Source organism: Bos javanicus, chromosome 13 (assembly GCF_032452875.1).
Source record: "Bos javanicus breed banteng chromosome 13, ARS-OSU_banteng_1.0, whole genome shotgun sequence".
In the NCBI taxonomy this organism is placed as follows: Eukaryota; Metazoa; Chordata; class Mammalia; order Artiodactyla; family Bovidae; genus Bos; species Bos javanicus.
The window spans coordinates 3,657,444-3,675,151 of NC_083880.1; the positions used below are offsets into that span (position 1 = coordinate 3,657,444).

Consider the following 17,708-nt stretch of genomic DNA (forward strand, 5'->3'; position numbering starts at 1 on the left):
GGCTGAGAGAGAGCGTGGCCTGTGTGGAGGACTCTGAGAGCCACTGGTGCTCTGTGCAGAAGAGCTGGCGAGAGGAGAAGCAGGCTCTAAGTGTGGAGGGGAGGGCTGGAGGCCTCGCTTCTGGCTGCCATCAGAGCTGGCTTTCCTGCTTTTTTCCCCTTTTCACTGCTGTTTACTCATGAGAGAAAAGAAGCAAAGCTTTGAGAGCAGGGACTTCAGAAAGGCAGAATACCTGTGATTAGTGTGGGAACTGCAGAGTTCTTGTTGGAGAACTCAGAAGGCTGGCTGCACCCCTCTGCGGGAGCAGGGAGGCGGGGTCTGGCAGAAAGCTCAGGAAGGTTTGAGTACCAGACTGAGAGTCAGTGATTTTTTTTTTTTTTAAAGACATTCTGGTCAGGCTGCTTATAAGCAAACAGACTAGCTTTTTTTTTATTTTTGTTTTATATTGGAGTGTAGTTAACACTCCAACGTTAACAATGTTTTGTTAGTTTCAGGTGTACAGCAAAGTGATCCAGTTATACAAACACGTATCTATTCATTTTCAGATTCTTTCCCCATTTAGGTTACTGCAGGATATTGAGCGGAGTTCCCTGTGCTCTGCAGTAGATCCTTTTTGGTTATCTGTTTTAAATACAGCAGTGTGTATGTCTGTACAGCAGTGTATATGTGTACATAGCTTATTTGTGATCAGAGCTACAAATGATGAAATGAAAAGTGAAAGTGAAGTCACTCAGTCGTATCCAACTGTTTGCGGCCCCATGGACTGTATAATCCTTGGAATTCTCCAGGCCAGAATACTGGAGTGGGTAGCCTTTCCCTTCTCCAGGGAATCTTCCTAAGCCAGGGATCGAACTGGGGTCTCCTGTTTGCAGGCAGATTCTTTACCAACTGAGCTATCAGGGAAGCCTGCACAAATGATGAAAAAAATAGCAAATTGGATCTTAATATTCAGTTCTTTCTAGAAAGATTCTACACAGTATCAGTTCACGTTGTTGAAACATCACTATTTGTTTTTAATGTTCTGTTTTGTATTGGAGTATGCTCAAAATTCTCCAAGCTAGGCTTCAGCCATACGTGAACCATGACCTTCCAGATGTTCAAGCTGGTTTGAGAAAAGGCAGAGGAACCAGAGATCAAATTGCCAACATCCGCTGAATCATCAAAAAAGCAAGAGAATTCCAGAAAAACATCTATTTCTGCTTTATTGACTATGCCAAAGCCTTTGACTGTGTGGATCACAATAAACTGGAAAATTCTGAAAGAGATGGGAATACCAGACCACCTGACCTGCCTCTTGAGAAACCTATATGCAGGTCAGGAAGCAACAGTTAGAACTGGACATGGAACAACAGACTGGTTCCAAATAGGAAAAGGAGTATGTCAAGGCTGTATATTGTCACCCTGCTTATTTAACTTATATGCAGAGTACATCACGAGAAACGCTGGGCTGGAAGAAACACAAGCTGGAATCAAGATTGCTGGGAGAAATATCAATAACCTCAGATATGCAGATGACACCACCCCTATGGCAGAGAGTGAAGAGGAACTAAAAAGCCTCTTAATGAAAGTGAAAGAGGAGAGTGAAAAAGTTGGCTTAAAGCTCAACATTCAGAAAACGAAAATCATGGCATCTGGTCCCATCACTTCATGGCAAATAGATGGGGAAACAGTGTCAGACTTTGTATTTTGGGGCTCCAAAATCACTGCAGATGGTGATTGTACCCATGAAATTAAAAGATGCTTACTCTTTGGAAGAAAAGTTATGACCAACCTAGATAGCATATTCAAAAGCAGAGAAATTACTTTGCCAACAAAGGTTCATCTAGTCAAGGCTATGGTTTTTCCTGTGGTCATGTATGGATGTGAGAGTTGGACTGTGAAGAAGGCTGAGTGCCAAAGAATTGATGCTTTTGAACTGTTGGAGAAGACACTGTTGGTGTTGGAGAAGACTCTTGAGAGTCCCTTGGACTGTAAGGAGATCCAACCAGTCCATTCTGAAGGAGATCAGCCCTGGGATTTCATTGGAAGGAATGATGATAAAGCTGAAACTCCAGTACTTTGGCCACCTCATGCGAAGAGTTGACTCATTGGAAAAGACTCTGATGCTGGGAGGGATTGGGAGCAGGAGGAGAAGGGGACGACAGAGGATGAGATGGCTGGATGGCATCACTGACTCCATGGACGTGAGTCTGAGTGAACTCTGGGAGTTGGTGATGGACAGGGAGGCCTGGCGTGCTGTGATTCATGGGGTCGCAAAGAGCTGGACACGACTGAGCGACTGAACTGAACTGATACTCAATTAAGTGTGTTGTGATAGTTTCAGGTGAGCAGCAAAGAGACTCAACCAGACATACATATCTGCATTCCCCCCCAAAGTCCTCTCCATCCAGGCGCCCACGTAACATTGAGCAAAGTTCCGTGTGCTATGCAGTGGGTCCTTGTTGGTTAGCCATTCTAAATATCACAGTGTGCACATGTGCATCCGCAACTCCCTGACTATCCCTCACCCCCGTCCTCCCTGCCCCACCCTGGCAACCTTAAGTTCCTTCTCTAAGACTGTGTATCTCTGTTTTGTGAGCTCATTTGTTTCATTTCTTTTTAGATTCCACATATAAAGGATTTCATACGATATTTCTCCTGTCTGACTTACTGCACTCAGTATGGCGATCTCTAGGTCCGTCTGTGTTGCTGCAAATGGCATTATTTCATTCTTTTTAATGGCTGTGTAATATTCCATTGTGTATAAAACCATCACTATTTTTTTTTTTAATTTGGAAAATCATCCTTGCTAATGACAAAGGAATAGCAGAGAACTTAGTTTGACCGAACAGTCGGGCGGAACACCCACAGGAGACCGGGTGGAATGTGTGTGAGGCACGTCTTCCCTCTTTGGAGGGGCTCTTGTTCTGGGATCTCTGGAGCCCTGACAGCCCATGGGCACTGAGCTTCCATGGGAGAAAAGTTACATCCTTATTTTGACCGAGTTCTAATAAATTTTGTTTTTATTGTGAATGAAGTGTTCAGAAGACAATATTATTAGCGGTATTTGTTACCATTAGAAATCACAGCTCTTTCCATATTGTAATATAATCGTGGCAGATATCTGAAAACATCACATGTGTTCGTCATTGATTTGGATTTATAGATTATTATTGTTCAGTCACTAGGTCGTGTCCGACTCTTTGCCACCCCATGGACTGCAGCACGCCAGGCTTCCCTTCACCAACTCCCAGAGTTTACTCAAACCCAAGTCTATTGAGTCGGTGATGCCATCCAACCGTCTCATCCTGTGTTGTCCCCTTCTCCTCCTGCCCTCAATCTCTCCCAGCATCAGGGTGGTTTTCCAATGAGTCGGCTCTTTGTGTCAGGTGACCATAGTATAGTAATAGCCAGTGCTTTATTGAGCAAGTACATCCATTGCTGTATCACAAATTCTAAAACGTAAATAACTGTATTTCAGTGTAATTGGTTTTCTGTTTAGTTATATGCATTGTGTCTCCGTGCATGTAAAACATTATTATGAACAGGTTTCATCAGCTTCACCACTGACCCAAGAGGTCTGTGTCGCATGAAGCTTAATAACCCCCGGCTAAGATTCTGTAGTTGTGGCGTGCTACCTCCACCTGGTGGCAGCATATTCCTTAAAGGTTAAATTGATAACAGAAGAAACTTTTAAAATAACATATTTGGATATGGTTTTCAAACCTTTTTGACCACAGCCCACAGTAAAAATTAGGCTTTATATCCTAACTCAGTATACTCATACTTAAGTTTCACAAAACAAGACTTAACTTTACCATGTGACACACTGATAGCTTTTAGCCCATTTCTGTTTCCTTAAAATGCTGATTGCAACTCATTAAACAGTAATTCTGGGGTAACACTGTGCTGTTTGACGTCGTGGGAGACCATCTTTTATCATACTTCACGATTTATTACCCAGGCCAAAGTTCACTTATTCCCACACATTTTCAGGGACATAATATTTACATTTAAAGTAACTGTCAACAAATATGAGTGTATCTTTACACAGTATTTTTAAAAATGTGTAATATTGATATGTGCAGTGGAATGAGCTGATTTTACTTGTATCACAAGACAGAACAATCCCATCATCACAACACGTCAGTCTCTGCCTAGGCAGTCAGATCAGATCAATCAATCACTCAGTCGTGTCTGACTCTTTGCGACCCCAGGAATCGCAGCACGCCAGGCCTCCCTGTCCATCACCAACTCCCAGAGTTCACTCAGACTCAATGTCCATCGAGTCGGTGATGCCATCCAGCCATCTCATCCTCTGTCGTCCCCTTCTCCTCCTGCTCCCAATCCCTCCCAGCATCAGAGTCTTTTCCAATGAGTCAACTCTTCGCATCAGGTGGCCAAAGTACTGGAGTTTCAGCTTTATCATCATTCCTTCCAATGAAATCCCAGGGCTGATCTCCTTCAGAATGGACTGGTTGGATCTCCTTATAGTTCAAGGAACTCCCCAAGAGTCTTCTCCAACACCACAGTTCAGAAGCATCAGTTCTTCGGTGCTCAGCCTTCTTCACAGCCCAACTCTCACATCCATACATGACCACAGGAAAAACCATAGCTTTGACTAGACGAACCTTTGTTGGCAAAGTAATTTCTCTGCTTTTGAACATGCTATCTAGGTTGGTCATAACTTTCCTTCCAAGGAGTAAGCGTCTTTTAATTTCATGGCTGCAGTCACCATCTGCAGTGATTTTGGAGCCCAGAAAAATAAAGTCTGACAGTGTGTCCACTGTTTCCCCATCTATTTGCCATGAAGTGATGGGACCAGATGCCATGATCTTTGTTTTCTGAATGCTGAGCTTTAAGCCAACTTTTTCACTCTCTACTTTCACTTTCATAATGAGGCTTTTTAGTTCCTCTTCACTTTCTGCCATAAGGGTGGTGTCATCTGCATATCTGAGGTTATTGATATTTCTCCTGGCAATCTTGATTCCAGCTTGTGTTTCTTCCAGTCCAGCATTTCTCATGATGTACTCTGCATATAAGTTAAATAAACAGGGTGACAATATACAGCCTTGACGTGCTCCTTTTCCTATTTGGAACCAGTCTGTTGTTCCATGTCCAGTTCTAACTGTTCCTTCCTGACCTGCATACAAATTTCTCAAGAGGCAGATCAGGTGGTCTGGTATTCCCATCTCTTTCAGAATTTTCCACAGTTTATTGTGATCCACACAGTCAAAGGCTTTGGCATAGTCAATAAAGCAGAAATAGATGTTTTTCTGGAACTCTCTTGCTTTTTCCATGATCCAGCAGATGTTGGCAATTTAATCTCTGGTTCCTCTGCCTTTTCTAAAACCAGCTTGAACATCAGGAAGTTCCCAGTTCACATATTGCTGAAGCCTGGCTTGGAGAATTTTGATCATTACTTTACTAGCATGTGAGATGAGTGCAATTATGCTGTACTTTGAGCATTCTTTGGCATTGTCTTTCTTTGGGATTGGAATGAAAACTGACCTTTTCCAGTCCTGTGGCCACTGCTGAGTTTTCCAAATTTGCTGGCATATTGAGTGCAACACTTTTACAGCATCATCTTTCAGGATTTGGAATAGCTCAACTGGAATTCCATCACCTCCACTAGCTTTGTTCGTAGTGATGCTTTCTAAGGCCCACTTGACTTTACATTCCAGGATGTCTGGCTCTAGGTCAGTGATCACACCATCGTGATTATCTGGGTTGTGAAGATCTTTTTTGTACAGTTCTTCTGTGTATTCTTGTCATCTCTTCTTAATATCTTCTGCTTCTGTTAGGTCCATGCCATTTCTGTCCTTTATCGAGATAGCCCATCTTTGCATGAAATGTTCCTTTGGTATCTCTGATTTTCTTGAAGAGATCCCTAGTCATTCCCATTCTGTTGTTTTCCTCTATTTCTTTGCATTGATCGCTGAAGAAGGCTTTCTTATCTCTTCTTGCTATTCTTTGGAACTCTGCATTCAGATGCTTATATCTTTCCTTTTCTCCTTTGCTTTTCGCTTCTCTTCTTTTCACAGCTATTTGTAAGGCCTCCCCAGACAGCCATTTTGCTTTTTTGCATTTCTTTTCCATGGGGATGGTCTTGATCCCTGTCTCCTGTACAATGTCACGAACCTCATTCCATAGTTCATCAGGCACTCTATCTATCAGACCTAGGCCCTTAAATCTATTTCTCACTTCCACTGTATAATCATAAGGGATTTGATTTAGGTCATACCTGAATGGTCTAGGGGTTTTCCCTACTTTCTTCAATTTAAGTCTGAATTTGGCAATAAGGAGTTCATGGTCTGAGCCACAGTCAGCTCCTGGTCTCGTTTTTGCTGACTTTATAGAGCTTCTCCATCTTTAGCTGCTAAGAATATAGGCAGTCACTGTGCTGATTATTTTGACCATGGATTTAATCTTGGTTTTCTAGAACTTTATATAAATGGAGCCATACAGTTCTCATTTTAGCCTCACTTTGCTCAGTGCAGTGTTACTGAGATCATTCCATGTTGAGCAGGTCAATGGTTTGAAATATAGTACAGTTTGTATTAATATATTCTCCTGGTGAGAGACTTCTGGGTTGTCTTCCATTTCGACTCTCGAAATTAAAACTTTCATGCACGTTTGTATACATGCCTCTGTGTGCACATGTTTCATCTCTCGCAGGTAAATACCTGAGGTAAAATTGCTGGCTCAGATGGTAAATAAATATGTTTAACTATAGTGAGCAGACAAACATTTGCCAGGGTGGTTGATCCATTTTCCGTTTCCACTAGCAGTGTGTGAGTGTGGGTCGCTTCCCATCCTTAACCTACGTGTGACGTGCATCAGTCTTTATCCCTGCTGGCACTGCCTTAGGTATGTAGTTGTGTCACTTAGTAGTGAGTGTTAATTTGCATTTACTTGATGAATGATAATGTTGAACACTTTTCCACGTGCTTATTCACCAGTTGTTTATCTTTGTCATGGAGTGTCTGTTCAAACTTGAGTTGTTTTTTTAACATCAATTTGTAAGAGTAGTTTTTACATATTTTGGGCACCAGTCCTTTATCTCATTCATATGCACTTATGAATATTTTCTCCTAGTCTGTGACATACATATCTATTTTATTAATGATGTCATTTGATGAGCCAAAGTTTTTTAATTTTGATCAAGTCTAAGGTAGTGATTTTTTCTTTTATATTTAATTTTCTGGGTCTTGTCTAAGAAATCTTTTCCTACCCCAACATTGGGAAGATAGATGGTATTTTTTTTTTAATGTTTAGGTCTGTGATTCATCTCAAATCAGTTTCTATTTATGGTGTGAGGTAGGTGTCAAGTTGCGTTTTTTTCCCCCCATATTTTGTCTCGTATTCTCACTATTTGCTGAAAATATTTTTTTCACCCTTGAATTATAGCACAGAATTTAAAAAAAAAAAAACTGTTTTGCCAAAGGGCTACAAAATTGAATTTCCCTGCTGGCCATAAACCAACCAACAATACTTTTCTTAGTTAGTTTAGTTCATCCATTTATCTTGTGATTCTCAAGTTACTTTATTCACATAGTATGAGGTTTTATGAAGCTACATCTTTTTATAGGGTCTGTAGCCATGCCACAGAGCTACTGGTTCTGTGGCTTTTTAAATTAGATTGAAATTAGGTAAAATTAAAAATTCAGCTTCTCAGTCAACAAAAGCCACATTTTAAATGCTCAGTAACACATGAGGCTATTTTCTTCCCTATTTACCAGTGCAGATAGAGATGTTTTCATTTCTTCCACAGTACTAGATAGCACTAGCCTATAGAAAAAGAAAGACTGGTTTTATATAGTTTTGAGGCATATTTTAATGAAACTTACTTAGTTTTGATACTGTCATTCAGCATCTTCCTTGCCCATTTTCATCTGTCTGTGCTTCTATTTCTATTCCAAGATGTATAGTCCCAGCCAGTGCTTTTGTTAGTCTGAAAATGCAGTTACTTCTGTCTGCTCTCTCCCACCTGGAAGAAAGAATTTCCCTGTGTGTGTCTACCAGACTCCTTTTCTGGAGCCTACCTGGCACTGACCTTTTTAACCCTTCTCAGTGTTAACTGCTGAATTTCTGGGCATCCTCCGACAACTTATAGTGTAGAGATAGGTATTTTCTCTTTCCTGTCCTGATTAAAATTAAATTTCTCCCTGGCATTTCTATAATAAATATTAAAATTGCAAAAAGCAACAAGTTATGAGTTTTATCATACCCCATATTAACATTTCTGTCCAGCAGTGAACTTTGTTGCCATTTCATCATGAGCAACCATGTAGGAATTTGTAAGCTTTTCTCTCATTGTTCACTGGGTGTGAGCTAAGTCTTTCATTAATGTCTTTCAGTGTGGGAACTTTGCTGTCCTGGTGGATCTTCATGTATTGCCGCAAGGCTCAAGCAAAGACACTAGCTGGTTTTCTGAACAGAAGAAAGAGGTACCAGGAAACTTTTCACTATTTTTTTAAATTGAAATGTCGTTGATTTACCATGTTTCAGGTGTACAACAAGTGATTCAGTTATACACACATACACACACACGTATATTCTTTTCAGATTCTTTTCCATTATAGATTATTACTTGATATTGAATATAGTTAGTTCGCTGTGCTATACAGTAGGTGCTTAAAACTTTTCACTATTTTAAATGCAAGGAGCTGCTCTTAAGAGGAACATTAGCTTTTTTTCCAGCTCTCATTTTCATTAATGGACAGTAAATCTTGAGTGCTGTTTAATCCTTGAAGAAGAGTTGTCTTTGCCACAACAGACATACTCCTGCTTTTTCTGTTGTTGTTCCTTCAGAAACTGACACATCCATCTATTTCATATATTTCATTTGCCACTCTAGTATTTAAACCAGAAATTCCCTACCTCTTTGTTTGAGGGAAAGGGTTCTTTGTATTAAAAAAAAAAAAAAAAGATGATGAAGAAGGAGAAGTTAAAGTGACTTTTCCAGGTAAGCAGGGATTGTAAACCTCACTGGTCGTAATGGATGGACTGAGCCCCTGGAGCAGGTGTGGGTTTTTGTCACCTGTCTGAAATCTTCTCCTGTACCACATGATCCTTTGGCAAAAGTATGGGGATGGGTGACAGCAGCCCTCCTCTTACAGTGGCCAGTTGCAAAGCAGGTGGCCAGTCAGTAAAACAATTGATTGTATGACAGGACTGTGGTGTTGAACCTCCTCAAACCTCAGCCGCCTCCCCTGTGGATGAAGGGTTCCCCCAGACCCTGGCTGAGTCCCTCCCAGCTCTCATTTCTGTGGTCCCACCAAGTGCTGCTGTGGCAAAGGCAGAAGGTGCCTCCAGCTCTCATCACGTGCTTGGCTTCCTTCTCGAGACCCTTCCTTATGAGCGAGCAGGACAGTGAGCCTGTGGCTTTTACGTAACTTGCCAAACGTAACAGCCCTTGGTATCTTCCATGATGTTCGTTGATCACAGTAGCTTTTTAGAGCTAGAAATAAATCCTATTACCAGGTGGTATGTGGAGAAAAACTAGTGATGGTGGTACTTTTTGGCACCACTTCTTTACCCCTTTACTGTGATGACTGTTTTCACTCAGCTTTTGGAGATGACGAGAAATCTCCTAAAAGAAAATTTATAAGTAATACATTTTCAGTCAAAGGATAATATTATTAGGACTTTGTTGATCTCTGTTCATTTCCAAGGCAAACCATTCAATATCACGGTAATCCAAGTCTATGCCCCAAGCAGTAACACTGAAGAAGCTGAAGTTTAACGGTTCTATGAAGCCCTAGAAGACTTTCTAGAACTAACACCCAAAAAAGATGTCCTTTTCATTATAGGGGACTGGAATGCAAAAGTATGAAGTCCAGAAACACCTGGAGTAACAGGCAGATTTGGCCTTGGAATACAGAATGAAGCAGGGCAAAAGCTAATAGAGTTTTGCCAAGAGAACGCACTGGTCATAGCAAACACCCTCTTCCAACAACACAAGAGAAGACTCTACACATGTACATCACCAGATGGTCAACACGGAAATCAGATTGATTATATTCTTTGCAGCCAAAGATGGAGAAGCTCTATACAGTCAGCAAAAACAAGACCGGGAGCGGACTGTGGCTTAGATCATGAACTCCTTATTGCCAAATTCAGACTGAAATTGAACAAAGTAGGGAAAACCACTAGAACATTCAGGTATGACCTAAATCAAATCCCTTATGACTATACATTGGAAATGAGAAATAGATTTAAGGGATCAGATCTGATAGACAGAGTGCCTGATGAACTATGGACAGAAGTTCATGACATTGTACAGGAGACAGGGATCAAGATCATCCCCATGGAAAAGAAATGCAAAAAAGCAAAATGGCTGTCTAAGGAGACCTTACAAATAGCTGTGAAAAGGAGAGAAGCAAAAAGCAAAGGAGAAAACGAAAGATATACCCATTTGAATGGAGAGTTCCAAAGAATAGCAAGGAGAAATAAGAAAGCCTTCCTCAGCAATCAATGCAAAGAAATAGAGGAAAACAACAGAATGGGAAAGAATAGAGATCTCTTCAAGTAATTAGAGATACCAAAGGAACATTTCATGCAAAGTTGGGCTCGATAAAGGACAGAAATGGTATGGACCTAACAGAAGCAGAAGATATTCAGAAGAGGTAGCAAGAATACACAGAAGAACTGTACAAAAAAGAGCTTCACAACCCAGATAATCATGATGGTGTGATAACTGACCTAGAGCCAGACATCCTGGAATGTGAAGTCTGGTGGGCCTTAGGATGCATCACTACAAACAAAGTCAGTGGAGGTGATGGAATTCCAGTTGAGCTATTTCAAATCCTAAAAGATGATGCTTTGAAAGTGCTGTACTCTATGTCAGCAAATTTGGAAAACTCAGCAGTGGCCACAGGACTGGAAAAGGTCAGTTTTCATCCCAATCCCAAGAAAGGTAATGCCAAAGAATGCTCAGACTACCACACAACTGGACTCAACTCACACGCTAGTAAAGTAATGATCAAAATTCTCCAAGCCAGGCTTCAGCAATATGTGAACCGGGAACTTCCAGATGTCAAGCTGGTTTGAGAAAAGGCAGAGGAACCAGAGATTAAATTGCCAACATCCACTGAATCATGGAGAAAGCAAGGGAGTTCCAGAAAAACATCTATTTCTGCTTTATTGACTATGCCAAAGCCTTTGACTGTGTGGATCACAATAAACTGTGGAAAATTCTGAAAGAGATGGGAATACCAGATCCCCTGACTTACCTCTTGAGAAACCTGTATGCAGGTCAGGAAGCAACAGTTAGAACTGGACACAGAACAACAGACTGGTTCCAAATAGGAAAAGGAGTACATCAAGGCTGTATATTGTCACCCTGCTTATTTAACTTATATGCAGAGGACATCATGAAAAACGCTGAGCTGGAGGAAGTACAAGCTGGAATCAAGATTGCCAGGAGAAATATCAATAACCTCAGATATGCAGATGACACCACCCTTATGGCAGAAAGTGAAGAAGAACTAAAGAGCCTCTTGATGAAGGTGAAAGAGGAGAGTGAAAAAGTTGGCTTAAAGCTCAACATTCAGAAAACAAGATCATAGCATCCGGTCCCATCACTTCATGGGAAATAGATGGGGAAACAGTGGCTGACTGTATTTTTCTGGGCTCCATAATCACTGCAGATGGTGACTGCAGCCATGAAATTAAAAGACGCTTACTCCTTGGAAGGAAAATTATGAACATCCTAGATAGCATATTAAAGAGCAGAGACATTACTTTGCCAACAAAGATCCGTCTAGTCAAGGCTATGGTTTTTCCAGTAGTCATCTATGAATGTGAGCGCTGGACTATATAGAAAGCTGAGCGCCGAAGAATTGATGCTCTTAAACTGTGATGTTGGAGAACACTCTTGAGAGTCCCTTGGACTGCAGGGAGATCCAACCAGTCCATCCTAAAGAAAATCAGTCCTAGGTGTTCATTGGAAGGACTGATGTTGAAGCTGAAACTCCAATACTTTGGGCACCCGATGCGAAGAGCTGAGTCATTTGAAAAGACCACGATGCTGAGAAAGATTGAGGGCAGGAGGAGAAGGGGACGACAGAGGATGGGATGGTTGGATGGCATCACGAACTCAATGGACATGGGTTTGGATGTACTCCGGGAGTTGGTGATGGACAGGGAGGCCTGGCGTGCCGCAGTTCATGGGGTCACAAAGAGTTGGACACCACTGAGCGACTGAACTGTTGTCCTAATTTTGCTAAGGATACCCAGCGACCTCAAACTGGGAGCAGAAAGGCATAGGGTTCTGTGTGATGGGATTTATCATGCTAGTGGCATGAAATGTTGACATTATCATTCAGGTAAATAGCCCTGAACTGTGCTCTGCAAGACTTTGTGTTTGATAGGCCATTGCCTGCTCCTCCAGTCCACCTTCATGTCATTCCAACCTTTGGCTTCTCAACATATGTCTCCGTGATTCAAAACATTTAATTCATACCCCCAAAGTGACCAATATGCATCCGAGGGGACCTCACCCAAGAAGTTTGACTTACATTAGCAGCATCCTCGGAGAAGGCAATGGCACCCCTCTCCAGTACTCTTGCCTGGAAAATCTCATGGACAGAGGAGCCTGGTAGGCTGCAGTCCATGGGGTTGCTAAGAGTTGGACACGACTGAGCGACTTCACTTTCACTTTTCACTTTCATGCAATGGAGAAGGGAATGGCAACCCACTCCAGTGTTCTTGCCTGGAGAATCCCAGGGACGGGGGAGCCTGATGGGCTGCCATCTGTGGGGTCGCACAGAGTCGGACACGACTGAAGCGACTTAGCAGCAGCAGCAGCATCCTAGAATCCACCATTCCAGGCCCAGATTTTCCTCCATTCTCTCCCAACTCTGCTGCCTCGGCTTTAGACCTTTTGTGTTGATATGCTGTCATTTTTGCCAAGAGTCAGTTGATTTGGAAGGCTTTACAATAAATCTGTGAGTACGTGACTCACTTCCCAGCCAAAGCGTGAAGCCAGAATTTTCCAGGGTGCCACACGCAGCTGCAGTGCCCTGCCTGTGCTGCTGTTGGGGCCACAGGGCGCGCCTTAGCGACGGGACTCAGGGCGCGATGGGGCCTGCAGGGCTCCGCTGTGGGCCGTGAGCGGGCTCTCCACTCAAAGCCAAGGATACGCTCTGTGGCTTCTACCTCACGCTGTTTCTTCAAAATATGGTCACTGACTTTAAAATGGATATGGGATAATGTGTGTGTGTTTAAGAGAAGAGAAGAGCTAGTTGAGGATATGACTTTAGCCTATGTTCAGTGTGCCAGGACTTTTATGTTTTTTAAATCATTAGATCATCTCAAGATTGGGATATCATGAGCAATCAGTTTGATTGCATTTTAATAGCTACTCTGAGTAATGAAAGTCTTAAGAATATCCTGTTTCTTTTCAGAAAAGGAACTCATCACATGTATTAAACATGTGTTTATTTTGAGTCCAGCCTGAGTAGTCTTTGTACCCAAACAGTTGAACTCAGGCTCTTCCCCTTGTAAACCTAGGAAGCACAAATGAACCCCTGGGAGCCTGGAGATGTTGGGTACAACTCTCTCTTGCTCATTGATTGGTCTTCCTGCTGCCCCTTGAGTTTAGATGGGAATTTGTCTTTCCTTGTCTTGCCCTGGTTCTGAAGAGAACAGTGCTTCGCCAGGTGTGCTGTGGTCAGTTACTAGGGGACCTCGACGCAGCACACAGGATCCACCTTCCATTTGTCAAACCTGCTCAGGAAGGAAAGCCCCGTAACTGCAGGGAGAGAGTTTGCATATGTGGGCCTTGGCTTTATTTTTGTCCTCCTATTTTTAGTTGTGGCCTTATAGGGCATTTATGGCCAAATTTTAGCAATCCTTGTTTCCATGTACGTCTTTCACATATTTTCTAGCTCAGTCATCGTTGAACCCTGCATGTGAAGCAAAATTCTTTAATTGTTAAAACAACAGTATGAGCAAGGCTGCCTTTCTGTTGCACCAACAATGCCGAAACCTTCAACTGTAAGTGAATACCTCTGTGTCCACAAGGCACCGCATCTCTGGGCTGCAAAATGAGATCAGGAAGGAGGAGACCAGAGTTTGTATTTTATCGAGAAACGCATGTTTGTAAATTAAGTCCGGTGTTTTCTGTACTCTTTGAAGAGTACGTGTATTTGCAACAAAAGAAAAGCTTGGCTCTCGTTGCCCTTCAAAGCAGCTTACAGCTCTGTCCTCGTTTTAATTTATGAAGATTCTAAGAGATCAACCTGAGATGGCATCGCAAGAAACCAGTGAAACAGGTTTGAGGTGACCTGAAAACTCTGAACCTTCTGCAGAGTCCTTAGGAACTGAACCAGAATTATCCGTCCTTATACACCAGTTCTTAATCTGGGTTAAGAAATTTAGATTTGGGAGCAATTTTATTTTCCCTTTCCCTACATCAGATTACGTTTTTCTGATAGTATAGCTAACGTGAGCAGTGTCATCCCATTGTACAGTTAGGCTTTAAGTTTTATTTTTCTTTTTTATAAATAACACTGATACATTAAAAACAGTAGCTCCAGAAATTTGGGATGTTGACATTCAATTAAAACCATGTTTTTCTGTTGCCTAATAAATATTAATTTACTTTTGAGCAATATAAGAAGTAAAATTATTTTTTACTGTGAATAGATGAATAGAGAGCAGTTTTCACAGAAGCTTATACAATGTCATCAACAAGCCTATGGAAGAAAATCAGACTCTTGATTTCCAGTTCTGTGTTCAACTTACCATCAGTGCTGTTGTTTTTCAGTAGATTTGTAAACCCCAGAAACTAATGAATTATAGTGGTTAGATATTAAAGTTTTTTGAACCAAGTTTTAAAAGTAGGAAATTTCTGTGTAAAAATCACTGTCTCTAGTTCCTCTTAAATCAGAAAATCTGGTGGCACTGTGCGGTGGGTCCCAGCATGAAGTCTCAGGGCACTGCCCCTTCTGACTGGCTGGGGCTCCCCCTGACTTGCCCTGACTCTTTGGCTCCTCCCAGTCTGCAGTCCCTGCCCAGTAGGCCCATCTCTGGGGCTCCCGCTTGTAGCCAGAGTTGGCTCTGTTCTGTCTTCTACTTGTCATAGTCCCATTGGTTGATATTTACATGAAAACAGCCTTTCCCTCTCTGATTTTCTCACCTCCTTGCCCTGATTTTTACATTGGTGTTTTTATCTTCCTTTTAGAAATATGAAACTGAGGCAGAGAGAAATGAAGAGAGGCAAAATATATTTCTTAGATCACAGAGTAAGCCAGCATCATGGTTTCAAACAAAGCTTAGTGGCAAATTTAAACCTTCAGCATTACCCATGAACATATGTAAATGCCTTTATTCATAGCTAAACTAAAAAGCAAACAAAATGAAATGTTTGATTTTGGCTTTTTCATATGCATGATACTGACTTTTTTTGCACTGTGTTGAATTAGAAAGTTATGTGTAATTTTTTTTTATTTACTTTAGGAAGTCTGTTTACTGTTAAAAGAAACCATTGATTCAAGAGTGAAGGAGTACTTACAAGTTCGTAAACAGCACAGGCCATCAGATACAGAATTCACAAGATCCAATCCCTTGTCCTTAAAAGGTAGGCACGAACTACTTTGATTTCGGATAAAATTTCTGCTTTGTAGAGATGGCAATTATGTTTGACTCTGACTGTCAGAGTCAGAGTTGTGTTGTTGTGTAGTGATACATTTTAAAAATACAGCCTAATGAATATGCTTTGTTTGGGTAAAGAAAATTAATCAAAAAGCCCTAAAGGGCTTTTAATGGTAGGCAAAATATATAAAAATAGAAAATACAACATTCCTAAGGAAACTATAAATTCTTTAAAGGATTTTTTTTTGACAAGTAGTCTTGCAAATAGATTTGCAATAATACTTAATTTGGGGTTTTATGCTTTTCTAAATGCTTTCATATATGTCACTATCTCAGAGGTTCTCAGCTGGGGGTGGTTCTGCCTCAGGGGACATTTGGTAATGCCTGTGACAGTCTGGATTGTCATACCTGGGGTGGGAGCCATGGTAGAGAGCTGTTGGCCCCTGGTGAGTAGGGGCCAGGAATGCCACTAAACATCCTACAGTGCACAGGGCAGCCCCCTTCCTGCCAACCAGGCAGTGTCCCCCAGATGTCAAGGGCACTGAGGTTGGAATATCCCAACCCCTTACCCTAACACCCTGTTACCCTGAGAATGGTAATATCTTTGAGTTATGGGTGAAGAAGCAGAGGATTGTGAGATTAAGGGGGTTGCTTGAATAAAATGTCATCTTCTTGAGGACCAAGATCATCTCCTGTATCTGGCATCTTCCCCTCCCTTCTCCCCACCCCTGACACTTAGGCTATGCCTAATGCAGAGATTTGGGGATATGAATGAAGGACTTCCCTGGTGGCTCAGACGGTGAAGCGTCTGCCTACAGTGCAGGAGACCTGGGTTCAGTCCCTGGGTTGGGAAGATCTCCTGGAGAAGGAAATGGCAACCCACTCCAGTATTCTTGCCTGGGAAATCCCATGGATGAAGGAGCCTGGCAGGCTACAGTCCATGGGGTTGCAAAAAGTTGGACAGACTGGGCGACTTCACTTTCTTTTACCTTTTCACTTTCAATGGAGGAGGACTTAGATGACAAGTGGCAGAGCCTGAACCCTCAGCCCAGTGTTCTCTCCACTCTGTCATCACTGTGTTTTTTAAACTTTTTAAGTTAGCGTTTCATGGCACTCTGTTGCACAAATACAGTCTACCCCTGTTAATCCTCAGAGGTCAGTACTGCATTGCTGTGAACTAGATTATGCTAATGTAATAGTTCTTTAGGGAAACAACGGTTAACGTCCTCCCCTTTAAAGGCAGACTCAGTCTGCACCGTGTACTTGGGCACAGCTGGTAAGGAGGCAGATAAAGTTTTCTCAACAGAAAGCCTCAAACAAACAGAATTTTCAATCCAAACAATATTGTATTAGATGACACTTTGTGGCATTTTGCTTAGGAATAGTTGAAGTCTTGAGAAAAACTGTAGCAGACGTGGTGAGTGGCCCTTTGTAACTAACTGAGACGGAAAAGGAGCAGAGAGAGTTCTGAGACCCCAGCTCCACCATGGTCATGGCTTGCTCAGCACCAATTCTCAGGTGGTCCCTGCCCTGGTCTCCTCTCCTCAGTTGAGTTCAGTTCAGTTCAGTCACTCAATGGTGTCCGACTCTTTGTGACCCCATGAATCGCAGCACGCCAGGCCTCCCTGTCCATCACCAACTCTCGGAGTTCAATGAGACCCACATCCATCTAGTCAGTGATGCCATCCAGCCATCTCATCCTCTGTCGTCCCCTTCTCCTCCTGCCCCCAATCCCTCCCAGCATCAGAGTCTTTTCCAATGAGTCAACTCTTCACATGAGGTGGCCAAAGTACTGGAGTTTCAGCTTCAGCATCATTCCTTGCAAAGAAATCCCAGGGCTGATCTCTTTTAGGATGGACTGGTTGGATCTCCTTGCAGTCCAAGGGACTCTCAAGAGTCTTCTCCAACACCACAGTTCAAAAGCATCAATTCTTCTGCGCTCAGCTTTCTTCACAGTCCAACTCTCACATCCACACATGACCACTGGAAAAACCATAGCCTTGACTAGATAGACCTTTGTTGGCAAAGTAATGTCTCTGCTTTTTAATATGCTATCTAGATTGGTCATAACTTTTCTTCCGAGGAGTAAGCGTCTTTTAATTTCATGGCTGCAGTCACCATCTGCA

The 17,708-nt window shown here is 42.1% G+C and overlaps 1 protein-coding gene across 1 annotated transcript in view; it reads left to right on the forward strand.

Annotated features, from left to right (window-relative positions):
* SLX4IP (SLX4 interacting protein) overlaps positions 1 to 17,708 on the forward strand; it is a 212,998-nt gene that overhangs the window by 126,466 nt on the left and 68,824 nt on the right. The window contains 2 exon segments of the mRNA XM_061435611.1: positions 8,340 to 8,429; positions 15,448 to 15,568. Coding sequence (XP_061291595.1) covers positions 8,340 to 8,429; positions 15,448 to 15,568 — 211 coding nt within the window.